Source organism: Apodemus sylvaticus, chromosome 1 (genome assembly GCF_947179515.1).
Source record: "Apodemus sylvaticus chromosome 1, mApoSyl1.1, whole genome shotgun sequence".
NCBI lineage: Eukaryota > Metazoa > Chordata > Mammalia > Rodentia > Muridae > Apodemus > Apodemus sylvaticus.
The window spans coordinates 95,980,288-95,996,787 of NC_067472.1; the positions used below are offsets into that span (position 1 = coordinate 95,980,288).

Below are 16,500 nucleotides of genomic sequence, written 5' to 3' on the forward strand. Positions count from 1 at the left end.
GCCGGGGCCCAAGTGGGCCCGCGCCGCCGCGCTGAGGGCGGCGGCCGGGCGGAGAATAATGCACACTGGGTAAAAACACATTTATATACGAACCTCCGAGAAAATTTTCCAACAATTCCTTCGTCCGACCACCATGCACCAGGACAGGAAACAGCCGCCCGGCCCCCAGGCCCCGCAACCCGCATAGCAATTCTGAGTCCCGCCCCTAGCCTCCATTGGGCTGTCATTACATCACTCACTGGAAGACGCTTGTTCTCGATTGGTCCAAATTTAGCTGACGGGTGAGAAACCGCCACTAACCACGTCTACTTCTTCTGCGTCATTGCATCCTGGCCTTTCTCCCGCCCCTGAATGGCTGGCGACAGGTACAGAATCAAAGCTTCTGTGCCTGACTGGTTGGCAGAACTGCTCATCCCAGATCACTCCGCCCCACTGACGAGTGAATTATGCCGATTCTGGGGCCCCAACGGGAGGCGCCATTTTGTAGCGAGGGAGGGAGGTTCGTCCTTTTGATTGCCCGGGAGGGAAATAGGGTGATGGGCGCCATTTTCCCTACAGGGCTGATGTGGAGGCTGTGCAGCTCCCGGTGGCCCTGCCGGAGCGTGTATCAGAGGCCGGATGGGCCTTGCCGTGCTATTGCCGAGTGTTATTTCATTGGAAGAGAAGATGAAGGCAGGAGTAGGGCAGCACGAGGGGCCCACGCGCTCCTTGGGGACTCTCGGAGTCGGCTGAGGCCTTCACTTTGGGTCTCTGGGTACTTAGCGCAGATGATGCCGGTGACTGGGTTCCGATTCTCCCCCTACCCCCTTCCTCAATCTCCGGGCATGGCCATGCCATGGGAAGTTGAGCTTTCTGCCCCTGCTGAAATCCCGACGGAGCCAAGCTTCCGCTGGGAGGCAAAGCGAATGCTGTAGTGTCCGTGGGCTTGTGGGTCGCTCCGTTCCTTTGCATGTTGTGTGGAACTGAAGGATGAAGAAAGCATCTGTTGGGTTCTTTAACCTATTGAGAAATTGTGGCGTGTGTGTGTGGTTTTTTTTTTTTTTTTTTTTTTTTTTTGTCCTCTCGGTCCAACCCTTTACTTAAACCATTTCCAATATGAGGCATTTCAGATAAAGCGTGCAGTATCCGCTTAAATAAGAGTTGACAGGTGTATATTCCAATAGGCTGACCGGCATTAGAAGACACTTGCATTTCAGATGATGTCATAGATAAAAGTAAGTCGAAAAATAGCCAGGAGAAACCTGAGTTTGTAACTGAATCTACAGTAAGTGTTACCTACTCTTGCCCTCACTCCATCTGAGAATTAGCAGTGTAGTCCAGGAGGCTATGAATTTGGCCTGAGATGATCTCTCTTCCAAGTTTCCAGAGTGCAAACAGTATGCTATAGTCTATTCCACAACATCAGGCCCAACAAATTAGCTTTTAAATGTTAATCTAACCAGGGGATGGTTACAAAATTGGTACTCAAATGCCATTTGAAGGGTAAGAGGACTTAGAACATACATTCTCTTATGATATTTGAGAGCGTGGCTGTCAGGCTTCCTATTTGCTATGTAGTGGGCAATGACATGATCTTGAACTAATCCACCTTATCTGTTACCCTACCAAGCTCTGGCGTGACAGGTCCACGTGGTAATTACTTTGTTTTAGTACTCTTGGACCTTTCTACCTCCACATGGCTAGTAATGGGATTATAGGCATGTGGCTGAACGTTCCTGATGCATATGCAACCACCTTCTGTCTTGGGTTTAATCCGCAAAAACACAAAATGAATTTGGAATTACACTTGGGCCTTTGAAAACTACACTGGAAAATGACATTGGAATTTAAAAAAGATTTTATTTTATACTTCAGTGCTCTGTCTGCATATACAACCACATGCCAGAGGAGGGCATCAGTGTTTGTTGGGTATTGAATCACCAAGTGTTGGGTATTGAATTCTGAACTTCTGGAATCACTGAGACATTTCTCCAGGCCAGATGTTATTTTATGATCAAAACTTTGAAAACATCTTTTATGAAGTTTACTAATTCCTATACATACCCCAGGCTACTCATTAAAGAAACTTTTAGGTGTGGTGATTCTTTTTCGAGACAGGGTTTCTCTGTGTAGCCCTGGCTGGCCTCGTACTCAGAAATGCACCTGCCTCTGCCTCCCAAGTACTGGGATTAAAGCCATGCACCACCGCTGCCGGCGGTGTGGTTATTCTATAGTAACCATTTTAAAAATTCTTTGCCGTCGAGCTACACAGAGAAACCCTGTCTTGAAAAAAAAAATTCTTTGCAAGCATGAGTATGTGCTGCTAGGGATCAGATCTGAGCACGTTGATATGCTAGGCACATGTTTTTTTGTTTTGTTTTTTGGTATTTTTTGAATTTGTTTTTGTCGAGACAGGGTTTCTCAGTATAGCCCTGGCTGTCCTGGAACTCACTTTGCAGACCAGGCTGGCCTTGAACTCAGAAATCTGCCTGCCTCTGCCTCCCAGAGTGCTGCGATTACAGGCGTGCACCACCACTGCCCGTCTGGCACATGTTTTTAAAATTGTATTTGGTAAGGTTAGGGTGCTGCTAAATTAAACCAGGAACCCTCCACTACAGTTTTACTTTTGGATTTGTGATTTACTAGTATTTTCTTTGTTGCTTTCAGGGCTAATGTTTGGATTCAAATCCAGCCTTATTCAGGCTAGGCAAGCACTCTTGCCACTGGGGTTACAATTTTAAGGGCTTTTTACGGCAAAACATTTTTTAAAATGACATCTTGCTAAGTGGCACAAGTTGTCAGAATTATAAAGCTGTGAATATGTAGATCTAGTCTAATTTTTCTGATTCTACCTTTTCTAATCCAAAATTAAGACACTGCTTAGGAATCTTTGATACATTTAAATCATTTTGGGATAAGGTACTTGAGCTGACAATTACGCCTTGGAATGCAGGCACTTATCAGAGCCATTTAGTCCCTATTGCTCATACTAAGGGTTTACTTCTGAGCTCTTTGTTCTTTGGCTAGAACTAGCACCATTATACTGTGATCAATAAATTATTTTCTTTTCCTGAGACAGGGATTCTCTGGTGTGTAGCCCTGGCTATTCTAGAATTATGGAGACCAGGTTGGCTCCTGAGGGATCCAACTGCCTCTGGAGGGAGGAGACTAAAGGCACATGCCACCACCACCTGGCCTAATGTTCATTGGTCTTGTTTGTTTGAAGGTGAGGAGTGGCATATTTGTTTTTTGTTTTTTGTTTTTTTTTTTTGTTTTTTGTTTTTTGTTTTTTGTTTTTTTTTTAAGACAGGGTTTTTCTGTATAGTCCTGGCTGTCCTGGAACTCTGTATGTACACCAGGCTGACCTCAAACTCTGAAATCTGCCTGCCTGAGGGCAGGGATTACAGGCGTGCACCACCCCCTCCTGGCTGAGCAGCATCACTCTTGTCCCTCTTATATGCTCAAACACAAGATGGTTTGTATATGCATGACCCAGGGAGTAGTGTGTCACTATGAGTGTGGGCTTGAAGACCCTCACCCTAGCTCCCTGGAAGCCATATTCTGTTAGCAGCTTTCAGATAAAGATGTAGAACTCTCAGTTCCTTCTGTTCCATGCCTGCCTGGATGTTGCCTTGTTACTGCCTTGATAATGGACTGAACCTGTAAACATGTAAGCCAGCCCGAATTAAATGCTGTCCTTATATGTCCTTATATGTCGCCTTGGTTATGGTGTCTGTTTACAACAGTAAAACCCTAAGACAACACTGTAGCATTATCAGATCCATATTTGGCTTAAGATACGTCAATTAAAATTACAAGTAGTGCACATCTTTGCTTGTGAGGTAAAGGCACGTGGGTCTCTATGATGGCAACTTGACCCAAAGTTCCAGTACAGCAAGACTAGCTAGCTAGTGCAGCTGATCACTTCTTAACAGACATGTAAGTTGTGGCTTATTATGACCACACAGCTCCTAAAAACCTTGAAATAACACCTTTTCATCAGAACTCACAATTTAGATTCCTTAGGGTATCATTCTAGCTAAAGTTACAATCTGGCTGCAATAAACCTCTGGGAAATACTATGCTTTGTCCAGTTTAAGAACCTATTCTGGATCTGGAGAGAGGTCAAATTAAGAGCACAGGCCTCTTTCTCCTAGGCCCATGTTCAATGCTCACTACACATAGTGGCTCACAGCTAAACATCTAATTTGAATTTCTGAAGATTGAACAAATTCTCCTGGATCCTTTGGGCACCAGGCACAAAGAAATGCAGCAAAATACCCACAAATTTTAAGAAAATCTGAGGCTTAGTGGTTAAGAGGACAAATTGTTCTTTTAGAGGACTGGAGTTTGATTACTGGCACCTACTTCAGGTAGTTTGCAACTATCCAGCATCCCATTGAGAGATGGCCAAAACGTACACACACTAAGAGAACTCAGGTCTTGGGTCTGAGAGGATTTGATGCCCCAGTGTAGGGAAATGCCAGGGAAGGGAGAATGGAGTGGGTAGGGAAGCATCCTCATAGAAGCAGGGGGAGGGTATGTACGAGGCTTCCAAAGTGGAGACCTGGAAAGGGGATAAATGTTAAACATACAAAAAAAAAAAAAACCCATAAAAAAAATAAAAAACTCACACAGGAAAAAGAGGCAAGAGTAAAAGGCCAGTGAGTGTCCTGTGACAGTAACAATCTGTCTTTCAAGAACTAAATCCCAAGGCTAGAGGGATGGCTTGGCAGTTAAAAGGTTACCTGCTTGTGCAGACCACCTGGGTTTTTGTAGTACCCACATGGTGGTTTAAAAGCATCCTTCATTTCTATACAATGGTTGACCCAATGCCCTCCGTCGTCCACCTGCACTGCATTCTTTCAGAGCTAATACAGACAAGATCCCAAATTCATACCGACATGAAATCCATTAATAGCAATACCATGGGAAAAGGGGAAAGTAGCAAAGTGGTCAAATAAAATCTACAAATTATAGGAAAAGGGTGGTTAAGGAGATATGTCAGGTTAAGTGCACTGCTGTACAGAGCCATATTGGGATGTCACGCCAGATGGTAGGAATTTGACATTGGTCAAGGACAATTCCTGGTTTCAGGCAAGAATCTGAATTTAGGGCATAATAGGGAAGTAGGTTACAGCAGGAATTTTTATCCTAGGGTGGAGTGCTGAGTGTACTAGACATTGGTCAGGGTGAACTTCTCCTAGCCTTTGAGCATCCTGCTCCACCTAGGGTGGAGAAGCCCAGAGTGAAGGTTCTTTGTTCCTCCAGGTGTATAAATACCTGAATTAAGCAGGTGACCCACCCAGCTGCCTGAGCAGTAGAGCCAATTACCACTAGAAGACTCACACACACACACACACACACACACACACACACACACACACACACACACACACCTGGGGGGAGGGGCTTTGCCCAAACTGTTAAAAGGTATGACCACCATTAAAGTTGGGGCCTCAATTGGTAAACTATCATCCTGGCCTCTTTCTTTCTGCCCCTTTCCCATCTATCCCTCAGCTTCTGTTCCAGCAACCCAGTTTGTAGTAGCTGCAATAAAACACACTGCCTGCTTTTGAGGAGGGCCAACATTCAATTCTAAGCAGCATGTCATTGTCTTATTTGCATCTGTAACTCAAGTTCCAAAGATCAGAAGGTACTCTTCTGGGCAGTGAATGCACCTGGGAGGCAATACATCCGCATACATAAAGTAAAATTCTACTGCATGGCTGGGCGGTGGTGGCGCATGCCTTTAATCTCAGCACTTGTGAGGCAGAGGCAGGCGGATTTCTGCACTTTAGCAGGATATAGAGACATGGGCCTTCAATTCTTTATGAGGAAGGCATAAAGTTGAAGGCCAACCTCTCTACATAGAAAGCATGTATCATGTCATCCTTGTAGAAGTAAAAAACTCACAAAAATGTAAGGAATGCCCACTATATTGTAACTATCAACTAAAACTACCAATTATAACATCAATATATATATAACTTCTGTATATGAGAAATTTCCCTGTGTATAAAACTAATGAACTGGGCTGGAGAGATGAGCACACTGACTGCTCTTCTGAAGGTCCTGAGTTCAAATCCCAGCAACCACATGGTGGCTCACAACCATCCTTAAAGATCTGACGCCCTCTTCTGGTGTGTCTGAAGACAGCTACAGTGTACTTACATATAATAAAAAAATAAATCTTTTTAAAGATATGGTTTTCCAGTAACAATGTAAAAATTGGATTAATTTAAACATCAGTGAAGTCTAAAAATTTAAATAGACTAGGTACAGAAGTGTAAAGGAAGGGCTGGAGAGATGCCTCAGTGAATAATAGCACTGACTGCTCTTCGAGAGGTCCTGAGGTCAAATCCCAGCAACCACATGGTGGCTCACAACTATCTGTGAGATGGGATGCCCTCTTCTGATGTGTCTGAAGACAGTTATAGTGTACTTACATATAATAAATGTAATCTTAAAAAAAAAGAAAGAAATGTAATGGATGGAAGACGATAATGTTAATAACATTCTCCCCTCTGCACACAATGTTGAATATAAATACCTACTCCATTTTTATTGTATTGATTTTATAGAATAGTGACAATCCCTTAAGCAGCCTAGGGTATACACTAAGAGACAGGAGGAGAAGCACACTTGATTAACAGTTTGCACCCACACATTTAGACATTGCTTTCCTTTTGCCAACATTTTAGTATTAAATTCAGAAATACTTTGATTCCTTCAGAGTTAAAATAGAAAGCCAAACAGTGCCAACATCAGTGGCTTAAGTATTGGTACACAAGAAAAACACAACACCAAAGGGTTTTCTTAATTATGCATTTTAAATATCAATATGTGCATTTCATTTGTACAATTATAAATTTTGTTTTAGACAACAGTATGTAGTAGTTTTGAATCCACTGAGATGTTGCTTTCAATTTGAAATATTGTGTATACATGTATATAAAAAATAATCCAATGTATGACTCATCTGACAGATGTTTAAGATCAATAAAGTCTTATCTTTGAACATGCATTTAGGAAGAGAGGGGAGAGGGCCACCCCACTACCCTGTTGTTGCTGGCTTATTTCTGCAGTGGTATCAATAGTGGTTTTTAGAGGGAACCATGTGCCTTCAGTCTTCAGAGTTAGGATAAGATACCATAATCAAGAGGGGAGGAGAAATGAGGAAAGGGGAATGGGCAGGTATTAATCTTAAATAATAAATTTTGCACTCTGTCTGGTACAAGATAAAAACAGGTTAATGGGGATAGGGATTAATTAGGAATAAATTGCAATCAGATCAAGACATAATTGCCGAATTAAGTTCTTTTAATAGATTGCATATATAGATGTTTAGCCATACTCTAGATCAACTCTTTAAGAGTAGAATTTTATATCCAATTTACATGCTTCAGATATCACCTCTGTTTGTTACATAAGGTCTTGTATCCAAATGTCCACTTGTACACTGAGAGCTTTAGGAACAAAAAAAGGACACAGAGGGAGTTGCCATTTTAGCAGCAATGAAACATCACTAACCCCTTTTTACATACCGAATTCAAGTCACTACCAGAGGTGAGTGCACCACAAAGTCACCAGATACAAAATTGCTAGTTCATTTTTAAATTAATAATTAAACCTGAAATTACCCTCCCCCCCACCCCATTACATCCCTTTTTATAAACAGCAAACAGTTTTGCTTTTATACATAGGCTAGCAGGCTTGTTTCAATATGAAAGTGCTAATTCATTTACAGATTTTAAAATCAGTTATGTAGTGCTACAATAAATGTCCAATCTACATAGGAACAATCTGGTGAATGAAAATGATAAAGACCGAATAAGGCTATCTGATTACCTTATCTTATTTACATATAAAGGATACCCAATGGTAAGGAACAGACAGAAATAGGACAAATACTTAGAGGTGTAAAAATTACATCTACCTTTGAACTTTATACTGTAAATGAGACATTTTAAATAGTCCTGTAGCCCATGCCTATTTTTTTCCTCAGAAAAAGAAAAGCTGCCTTCATGACATCCCCTCGTTTCAGATTTCCACAGTGTCTCTTGAAGCTTCAGAGTCAGGATCTTACTTTCTTCAAAAAATAAAGAAAATAGCCCCCCACGTTAACCCCTCCCCAAATCCCTCTAGTTTCTCGTCCAGTGCCAGGTTACATGATCAGCTCCCACCTCCTGGGGTCTCTGTCCTTCTATTGATCAGTTAGTAGATAACATGAACCAGTTCTGGAACCACTACTAGGAGGAACACAAGCTCTTCACTACACTCACACAGCAGGAAAGAAAAGTGGAAACTCAATTCATCCCTGGTGCTGGACCTCCAAAATTGAAAGAACTTGGCACAACTGGAGCACTGAATTTGTATCCTCCATGCTTTTCAATCATTTTGGACTCTAGAAAGAAAAGAGGGTAAAAAGGGGGTGAAACATTAATGGTCATCTGATCAACAACTTTTGGGGAAAGAACTGTCAATACATTTACAAGGAGAATTTAACCCAATAATAGGCATATATATATACACAAGATGTATATACTAAGTTCTTATCCAATTTTGATTTACTCTTTAAAGAAAAAGGGATTTACTTTACTTAATGCAAATAAATCATTAAGAACCCATACCAAAGGCTCATCGGTTAAGAGCACAGATTGCTGTTCCAGACAGCCTAAGTTCAATTCCCACCAACCACATGCTGGCTCAAAACCATCTGTAACGGGTCAATTCCCTCTTTTTTTGTGTGAATGAAGTGACAGTGGACTCACATACATAAAAAAACAAGTCACACATACACACAACCCAACCCATCACAAAAATGGAATAAATACATGTAATGGGTAAAATATAACTAAATCCAAAATATATGATCCTTGTTTGACTATGATTATTCAAATGGCAGGCTTGGTATTGACACTTCCAGAAAAAGATGTATTTTTAAATGCATACTGAAATAGAATGTCTATGATTCTAATACTTGTAAGAAAAATTTTAAGTCCAAAATTTAGATCTTCAATAGCATTGATTATCATTACCATAAGCACTTTTTACTAAGCTACTTACACTGCATGTAATTTAACGTCATACAACAATTCAATACTTATACCTCAAGCCCACATGCCTTTAGGTTATGTTGAATCCCTTTAAACAATTTTAAAGCTCTAAAGTCATTAGTTGAATCAGAGAAAGTATGGCTCAGCAACATACCATGGGCTGCTCTTCTTTGATCAGCTAGGGTTGCTATATCCTGTAACTGTTTTCTTTGCTCTTCATTAAGACCATGAGTCAAAGCCTGATACCATACAGGATTACGATTTTGAATAGCTGTGTGGGGGAAGAGGAGAATGAGGAAAACATTAGACAAATAATGAAATAAAGAGAATCACCTGCCACAATTGCCTGGCTCATCAGTTTATATAAGCAACAACATATTAGACTAGAGAAACAAAGTTAATCTAATTCCCATCACAGAGATTAAAAGGGTGATACAAATAAATGTACTTAGCCTGGCAGTGGGTGTTACAAGCCTTTAATCCCTGCCCTTGGGAGGCAGAGGCAGGCAGATTTCTGAGGTCAAGGTCAGCCTGATCTATACAGCCAGGGCTATACAGAGAAACACTGTCTCTAAAAACAAAACAAAGCTGTATTTTAGAGCTTTCCCTAACACAAATCCTGGAATGGGGATATAACTTGATGGAAAGCAGTGCTTACCTAGAATGGGAGATACCCTGAACCCAATCCTCAGGCAACAAATTAACCACACAAATATAAGTGTGGATGAAAGGCGTCTTTGCAGCTCAAGATGAAATTATAACGACAATAAATTTTTATTATATAGGCTAAACCATGTTCAATTTCATGTATATAAAAATAGAAAAATGTCTCCAAATTGTCATAAAAATGAAAACATCAATTGGTTCACAGCATCTGTAACTCCAGTTCTAAGAAATTGGCCTTTGATCTTCATAGGTACACAAACAAATAATATAGAAAGAAATAAATAGGGGGAACATAAAAATTGCACTTAAAACTTGTATGTAGGCTGGGAATGCACATACAGCAATTTTAGTATGAAGCTCTGGGGATTGGATTCCATGCTCCAGAATTCAAGAGGCACATGAATCAGAACTTGAAGGTCAAAAAAAAGGGGGGGAGGGGGGCACCCCCAGGGAAAAAAGATAAAAAAAAAAATCCTTGATACAGGATAACAGAGAATAAGTCCCTGCCTGTTGCTCTCACAGAGACCCTGGGTTTTGAGTTCCCATAGCAGGAGAGGACTATATCCTTTGACCCCTGTGTGTACACATGGCATAGTAACAAAATTTTTTAAAAAATTAAAGTTTCAGCCAGATGGTGGTGGCGCAGTGATTAAAAGCACTTGCCCACATAAGGCTGGCAGTCTAAGTTTGACTTCAGAAACCTATATAAAAGTTGAAGAAGCCGGGTGGTGGTGGTGCACACCTGTAATCCCAGCACTCTGGGAGGCAGAGGCAGGCGGACTTCTGAGTTAGAGGCCAGCCTGGTCTACAGAGTGAGTTCCAGGACAGTCAGGGCTATACAGAGAAACCCTGTCTCCAAAAAGCCAAATCCAAAAAACCAATAAATAAATAAATGAATAAATAAATAAACAAATAAAATTTCAATTAAAATAATCTAAATAGCTAGGGGAATGGTGGCATCTGCACTTAATCCTAACACTAGGGAGGCAGAGAAAGGCAAATCTGAGTTAAAGGCCAGGCTGGCCTACAGAGCCAGTTCTGGGACAGCCAGAGCTATATAGAAAAGTCCATACCAACAAACCAAAAAGAAAGGAAAGGGGGTTAAAAAGATACCAAACTGTGTATTAGGTATGAGTTGTTTTTTTTTTTCCAATGGGAGAAGGGGACTGACATGTAATCACATGATTTTCTGTTTCAATATTTTTATATCTTTGTATAGACCCTGTAACTGACATGTTTTATTTCTACAAAATACAATGCCATGAAACATAAAACAATAACAATGTGTGTAAGTTGTTCCATAACCACTCAATTCTTGATGCTATATAATTAACACAATCTACCCATGCTTTTGTAGACTTGTACCAAACAGTTAGCAGTGTCCATGTGGTGATGCTTGGTTGTTATCTACACTAGAGTTCAAGGCCAGCCTGAAGATCCAATAGTCAGTCACTTCTGCATTCACAAGACACATTCCCAGATACATAAGTGGGTGGAGGGAAGTACCAAATACTGCAAATCAAATAAGTGGGATTTTTAACTATAATTTTTGAAATACACCTTTTTCTTATAATGTGCATCTTTCTAGTTAAAAGCTAAATGTAATATAAAGGAAGATAGCTAGCATGGGAAACATGTTATAGGAATCTTGGTGTACATAGTAAGTTCTGGTCTCCAAAATAGGAGGAAATGAATTCTGTATATGTCAAAGCAAACACTTTGCTTCACTTCTTGTCTAAGGGACAGACTCAAAAAGAATAGATGTGTTCAGTTAAATGGCTCTCTATATAAGAAATTGGCTTACTTTGAAATATAGCTTTAAAGATTTGATACTCATCAACAGGGTTGTCTTCATCATCGATTATTGTGGAATAGCCTTCCAGAGCAGTCTCCTCAGCGTCATCTTCCTCCCAATCTTCATCATCTCCATCTTCACCAGCTTGTTTAGCCAGGATCTCCAAATATTCCTGTCCATCTTCATCAATATCATCTTCATCACTCCCCAGTTCTTCTGCCAATTAAGTTGTTTATGACAATTAATTCAATACTCTTAGTAAATTATATATCTTGAAAGGAAAATGAAGGAACAGTTCCAGGAATTAGTGTTTAAGTTACCTATCCAGCAAAAAAATAAAAATTTCCACAGGTGTCCATGAACCCTAACTAAACTTCAACTGACAATAAAAAACTTTGGTGGTTTTCATAGCTCATTTTAGGACAGGGCTTTATAGAAAACTTGCCAAACAAAACAAACAACAACAACAACAACAACAAAAACAGAATGAAAAGAGAACTAGTTAGTTGTGCAGTGTTTATTTGGTGAGAACAGTTAATGGTATCAGATTCAATGAATTTACATCACTAGTCTACAGTCTCTTACAGGTTCAGTACTCTGTCCATTCTCCAATGACCTTCACTGTAGTTTGGTATGTGTAAGTAAGTGCAGCACTGCCTGTGAGGCCAGAATAGAGCTAAGGCTATGATCCACCTGTGGTATCATATAGTGAAGTCACCTGATGTGAGATCACGTGCAGGCTTTGTCATGCTTGGGGAGCACTCTAGCAACTGGAGATATGACTTCCTAATTTTCTGTTTTGCTTTGAGACAGGGCTTCAAGGGAAGCCTTCGGCTCCTGAGTAAGGGAAGTGCATGTATGTGCCACTAAAGTCATTTTTCTCTGAAACTCTTAAATAAACTCAGTGTACCAAATCAATTTACTACAATATAGCTAAATAATGATGTCTTCTATAAGACAGAAAAATTAAGTTTAACTTAAAAAAAAAAAAAAAACAGTATCATGGTCTCACTATTTAGTGTAGGCTGACCTTAATGTGAGAAGACAAGTGAAGTATCTAGCACTGGGCTCAGGGGGCACTGGTCACTCTCCTGTTTCCTATCACAGACCTGTAGAGCAAAGGCTTGACCCTGAGGTGTCCCCAGGCAGACCCACAGAGCAAGTCCCTTACCAGTGTCCTCGTCGTCCTCAGCCTCGTCCTCGTCGTCGCTGTCATTCTCATGCTCTGCATGGCAGGCATAGGCTCTCTTCAGTCCATTGAATAGAAGGATGAATGCTGGCAAGATCTGCCCTGACACCTCATTTAAAACCTGGGGTATTTGTTCCATATCTATGAGGGCACACAGCCCAAGAACACACATCTTCCTGTCATGAAGCCTAAAACAGAAATAAAAATGGTAATTTCATTTTTGTCCATTACATAGACTTAGTCCCTCATAAAATTACAATTAATTGTTACTTACCCTAGGAAACAGTCAACGTCATTAAGCCATTGTGTGATAAAATGATTTGTAACAGGTTCAACATTATTTGGGAATCGAAGATTTTCTAAGGTATTAAGCAGTAGGTGTGGATTATAGTACAATGCTGCAATTGCAACCTGCAGGCACATTGTTCGGAGTTCACTTGTTTTAACCTCTCTTGTCAGTCTCTCTAAAGCTGCTTCCACAAATAATGGAATACACTGTAAAGAGAGATCAGAAGATCTAAGATTGTAATTATATTACACCTAGCTTAATCTACTATTTTATTCACTACTTCAACCGAATCTTCTGTCTTAGATGACTAGTATTTGTAATTCAATCCTAGTTTCAGTGACTGGTTTCAGTGACTGGTAATGCAGTTACTGAATTAACTTAGCAAAAAAAATTTTTGTTGTTGTTTTTTGTTGTTGTTGTTGTTTTGGTTTCTCTGTGTAGCCCTGGCTGTCCTGGAACTCACTCGGTAGACTAGACTGGCCTAGAACTCAGAAATCTGCCTGCCTCTGCCTCCCAAGTGCTGGGATTACAGGCCTGCACCACCCCCACCCCCCAGCTTAGTAAAACTCTTTAACCAAAGCTAATTAATTTTACATGACAACAAAATACATTATTAAACACATGGCTATTTTATGTGACAACGCTGTTCATTTGAGTTATAACACATGCTCCCCTCAAAATTTAAAAGTACAACAAAGACCAAGATGCTGAAGCCATGAAGAGAGAAAGAGCTGCCCTGACCTGATCGATGCCCCGGCCTTTACACTGGAGAATGATGACCTCCAACAATTTTGCTGCATGGCATTCTGCATCTTCTCCTGCAACTCCAGTAAGAACCTGACAGGCACAGAATATTAATTGTAAGAAAAAGTTTAAATTAGAAAAATAATCTGCCCTCTTATGTATAACTATGCATTTACATTTCAAATTTAAATGAATATATAAGTTATGTTCATTGTAAAGAGAATAGATGTCATTTGTGTTACGATGTATCTTTCTAGCAACCAAGTTTTGTTTTATATATATATATATATATTATGAATTATTATTCTGGACTCTAAAATGCTAAAAAATATTAAGTTATCTCACAAAGGTATATAAGCTAGGTTAGGTGTTCTACATCATAACACAAATGACATCTATCCTCTTATATATAAGAGGGCAGAAAACTGGCTCTCCTAATAAAGAACAATTAAAAAAAAACCCAACAACAAAACAAAACCACAACCCACACTACGCCAAGGGAGATAGCACATGCTTGTAATCAAAGTCCTAGGCTGTGGCAGAAGGATCTGCCTGAGATCAACTATGAATCCTCAAGATATAAAATAAAAAGCCAAATGGCAGAGTAGTTTTAGTTCTATTTTTGAGGTCTTTTTGTTTGCCTGAAGGTAGGGTTTCCCCATTGACCTCAGACTAGTCTGGAATTTGCTGGCTTTAAATCACAGGGCTGGAATTAAAGGTGTGGGCCACCACTCAGCTGAACCCTTGCATTCCCTTTCTGCAAACTTCTCTAAGGTCTCAACTCAACAAACAAAACAAAACCTCAAGTTACAGTCTATCTATTCAGAGTCTTCTATTTGTAGCACAAGTGCTCTATCATTGAATTATTGTCAACCCATTGACTTCCTATGTTTTCATTTCAATATTTTGGTCATGATATCAAGCTTGCTATATGATATATGATGACTTTGACTCTTAATCCTGCTACAACACACGAGTAACAACCATGAGTAAATCAAGCTCTTCTCCAAAATAACTTTAAAGTCTTATCCAGGCATGCTGTGTTCAGCACAAGTAATAAGTGTCTTATCATTACCTAACAACCTTTGGGCAATATAAAATGTGCTTACCTTTTTACACATACTGTATATCATCTCAAGATACTTGGTATCTGATAGAAGGGTGTCTGTATCAACTGTTACATAGTTATGTAGAAGAGGCATCATGTCTAAAATATAGAAAATCAATTGTATATCATTTTTGTGTATCCCCTCATGTCTTAAGACAGAGTCTCTAATAGCCAAAGCTAATCTTAAATTCATTAGTTACCAAAAAAAAAAAAAAAAAAAAAAAAAGGCCCCGTATGATAGCACATGCCTTTAATCCCAGCACGTGGGAGGAAGAGGCAGGCGGATTTCTGAGTTTGAGACCGACCTGGTCTAGAGTTCCAGGACAGCCAGGGCTATACAGAGAAACCCTGTCTCAAAACAAACAAACAAACAAACAAACAAACAAAACAAATCCAAAAAAAAAAAATAGAGCATATGTTTGTTTTTAAATAGCCAAAACAATGTAGCAGTTAAAGTAGAAGGGTGTACCAGATGTTCAAACTCTAAGCTATGCATAACCAGAATGGGGGCAGAGGAAAAGTAAACACTTTCACATGATTTGACTGTACCTGTAAAGTAATCAAAGCCATCTTGTTGAAATACCTCAAACACAAGGGGCAGTAACTGCCACATCTGTGGAGATACTTGTTGACATGTCAGACTATGTGCCAAAGAAAAGATCTCCTCATAGAATTCTAGAAGAGAAAAGCCCAAGTTGTCATAAGATGCTTATTCATCCTAAGTAATATAAAACAGTAAAACCAGGTGTAATACCTAAGACATGCTGCTGTAAAACGGTCCCAATGACTTGTAAGCAGATTCCCTCAAGCTGCTGGGTTATCTAAAAGAAAAGGACAGGTAAGGAATCCAAACTAATGTCATATTTATGTTAAATAAAATAACAATCCTCCCCACTAATCTGTTCTGAAACAACAGACAAAAAATTCTGAACAAATCTAACTTTGATATTTAATGGCACATTACAAGGAAAAGACAAAAAAAAAAACCCACTTATTTACAAAATAACATAGTTGGACAGTATATTATGTCTTTTGATTATGTGCAACACACATTTTAGCTCAGTCCGGTCAAAACTAGGAAGTCACTGTGGTTGATTTATACTGTAATTGTCTGAAAGTGTTGCTACCAATGCCAGTAATTTTAGGTAATGCCCATGTTTTGTCCTTTGATTTCTAAACCTGGGTCTTACAATGTAGATCCTCCTGCTTCTATAATGATTAATGTTTATGTCACCATGCCCTGTCCATTTCACATCACCTTAAGTCTCAACTCCATCAATGAATGTGAAATACCACCTCCAAGGAGACCCCCCCCAAATCTGTGAAAAATGCACAAGGCAAAATTTGATAGGACATAGCCAGGTTCACGCCTTTAATCCTAGCACTTGGGAGGCAGAGGCAGGCGGGTTTCTGAGTTTGAGTCCAGCCTGGTCTACAAAGTGAGTTCCAGGATAGCCAGGTCAACACTGTCTCGAAAAAAAACCACCCCCCCCAAAAGTTAATAGGACATTAATTTCAAACATACAGCATGTTAATAAATCCTTTTTCAACTTTTAAAACATATTCATTTGCTAAATAAAAAACAAGGATATGATTTTAACATGGATTCTGCCTCTTTTTAATACCAAATATGATGCAAAATGGCTTAATGAAGTTTACACAACAGTTTGT

The 16,500-nt window shown here is 39.8% G+C and overlaps 2 protein-coding genes across 6 annotated transcripts in view; both read right to left on the reverse strand.

The window, feature by feature from the left end:
* The window catches only part of Znf143 (zinc finger protein 143), a 40,195-nt gene extending 40,006 nt beyond the window's left edge, over positions 1-189 (reverse strand). For all 4 annotated transcript variants that reach the window (XM_052201335.1, XM_052201333.1, XM_052201334.1 and 1 more), the window contains exon 1: positions 94-189. The gene's annotated coding sequence lies outside the window, so the exon portion shown is untranslated. The remainder of the gene's footprint in view (positions 1-93) is intronic.
* Positions 190-6,518: 6,329 nt separating this feature from the next.
* The window catches only part of Ipo7 (importin 7), a 42,045-nt gene continuing 32,063 nt past the window's right edge, over positions 6,519-16,500 (reverse strand). The window contains exons 17-25 of one of the 2 annotated variants that reach the window (XM_052201337.1): positions 15,584-15,650; positions 15,379-15,504; positions 14,831-14,928; positions 13,719-13,814; positions 12,963-13,183; positions 12,671-12,876; positions 11,509-11,712; positions 9,193-9,309; positions 6,519-8,386 (exon numbers count right to left, since the gene is read on the reverse strand). In XM_052201337.1, coding sequence (XP_052057297.1) covers positions 8,289-8,386; positions 9,193-9,309; positions 11,509-11,712; positions 12,671-12,876; positions 12,963-13,183; positions 13,719-13,814; positions 14,831-14,928; positions 15,379-15,504; positions 15,584-15,650 — 1,233 coding nt within the window. In that variant the 3' untranslated portion in view covers positions 6,519-8,288. Of the gene's footprint in view, positions 8,387-9,192; positions 9,310-11,508; positions 11,716-12,670; positions 12,877-12,962; positions 13,184-13,718; positions 13,815-14,830; positions 14,929-15,378; positions 15,505-15,583; positions 15,651-16,500 lie in introns of both variants that reach the window. The other variant, XM_052201336.1, reaches the window with a different exon arrangement.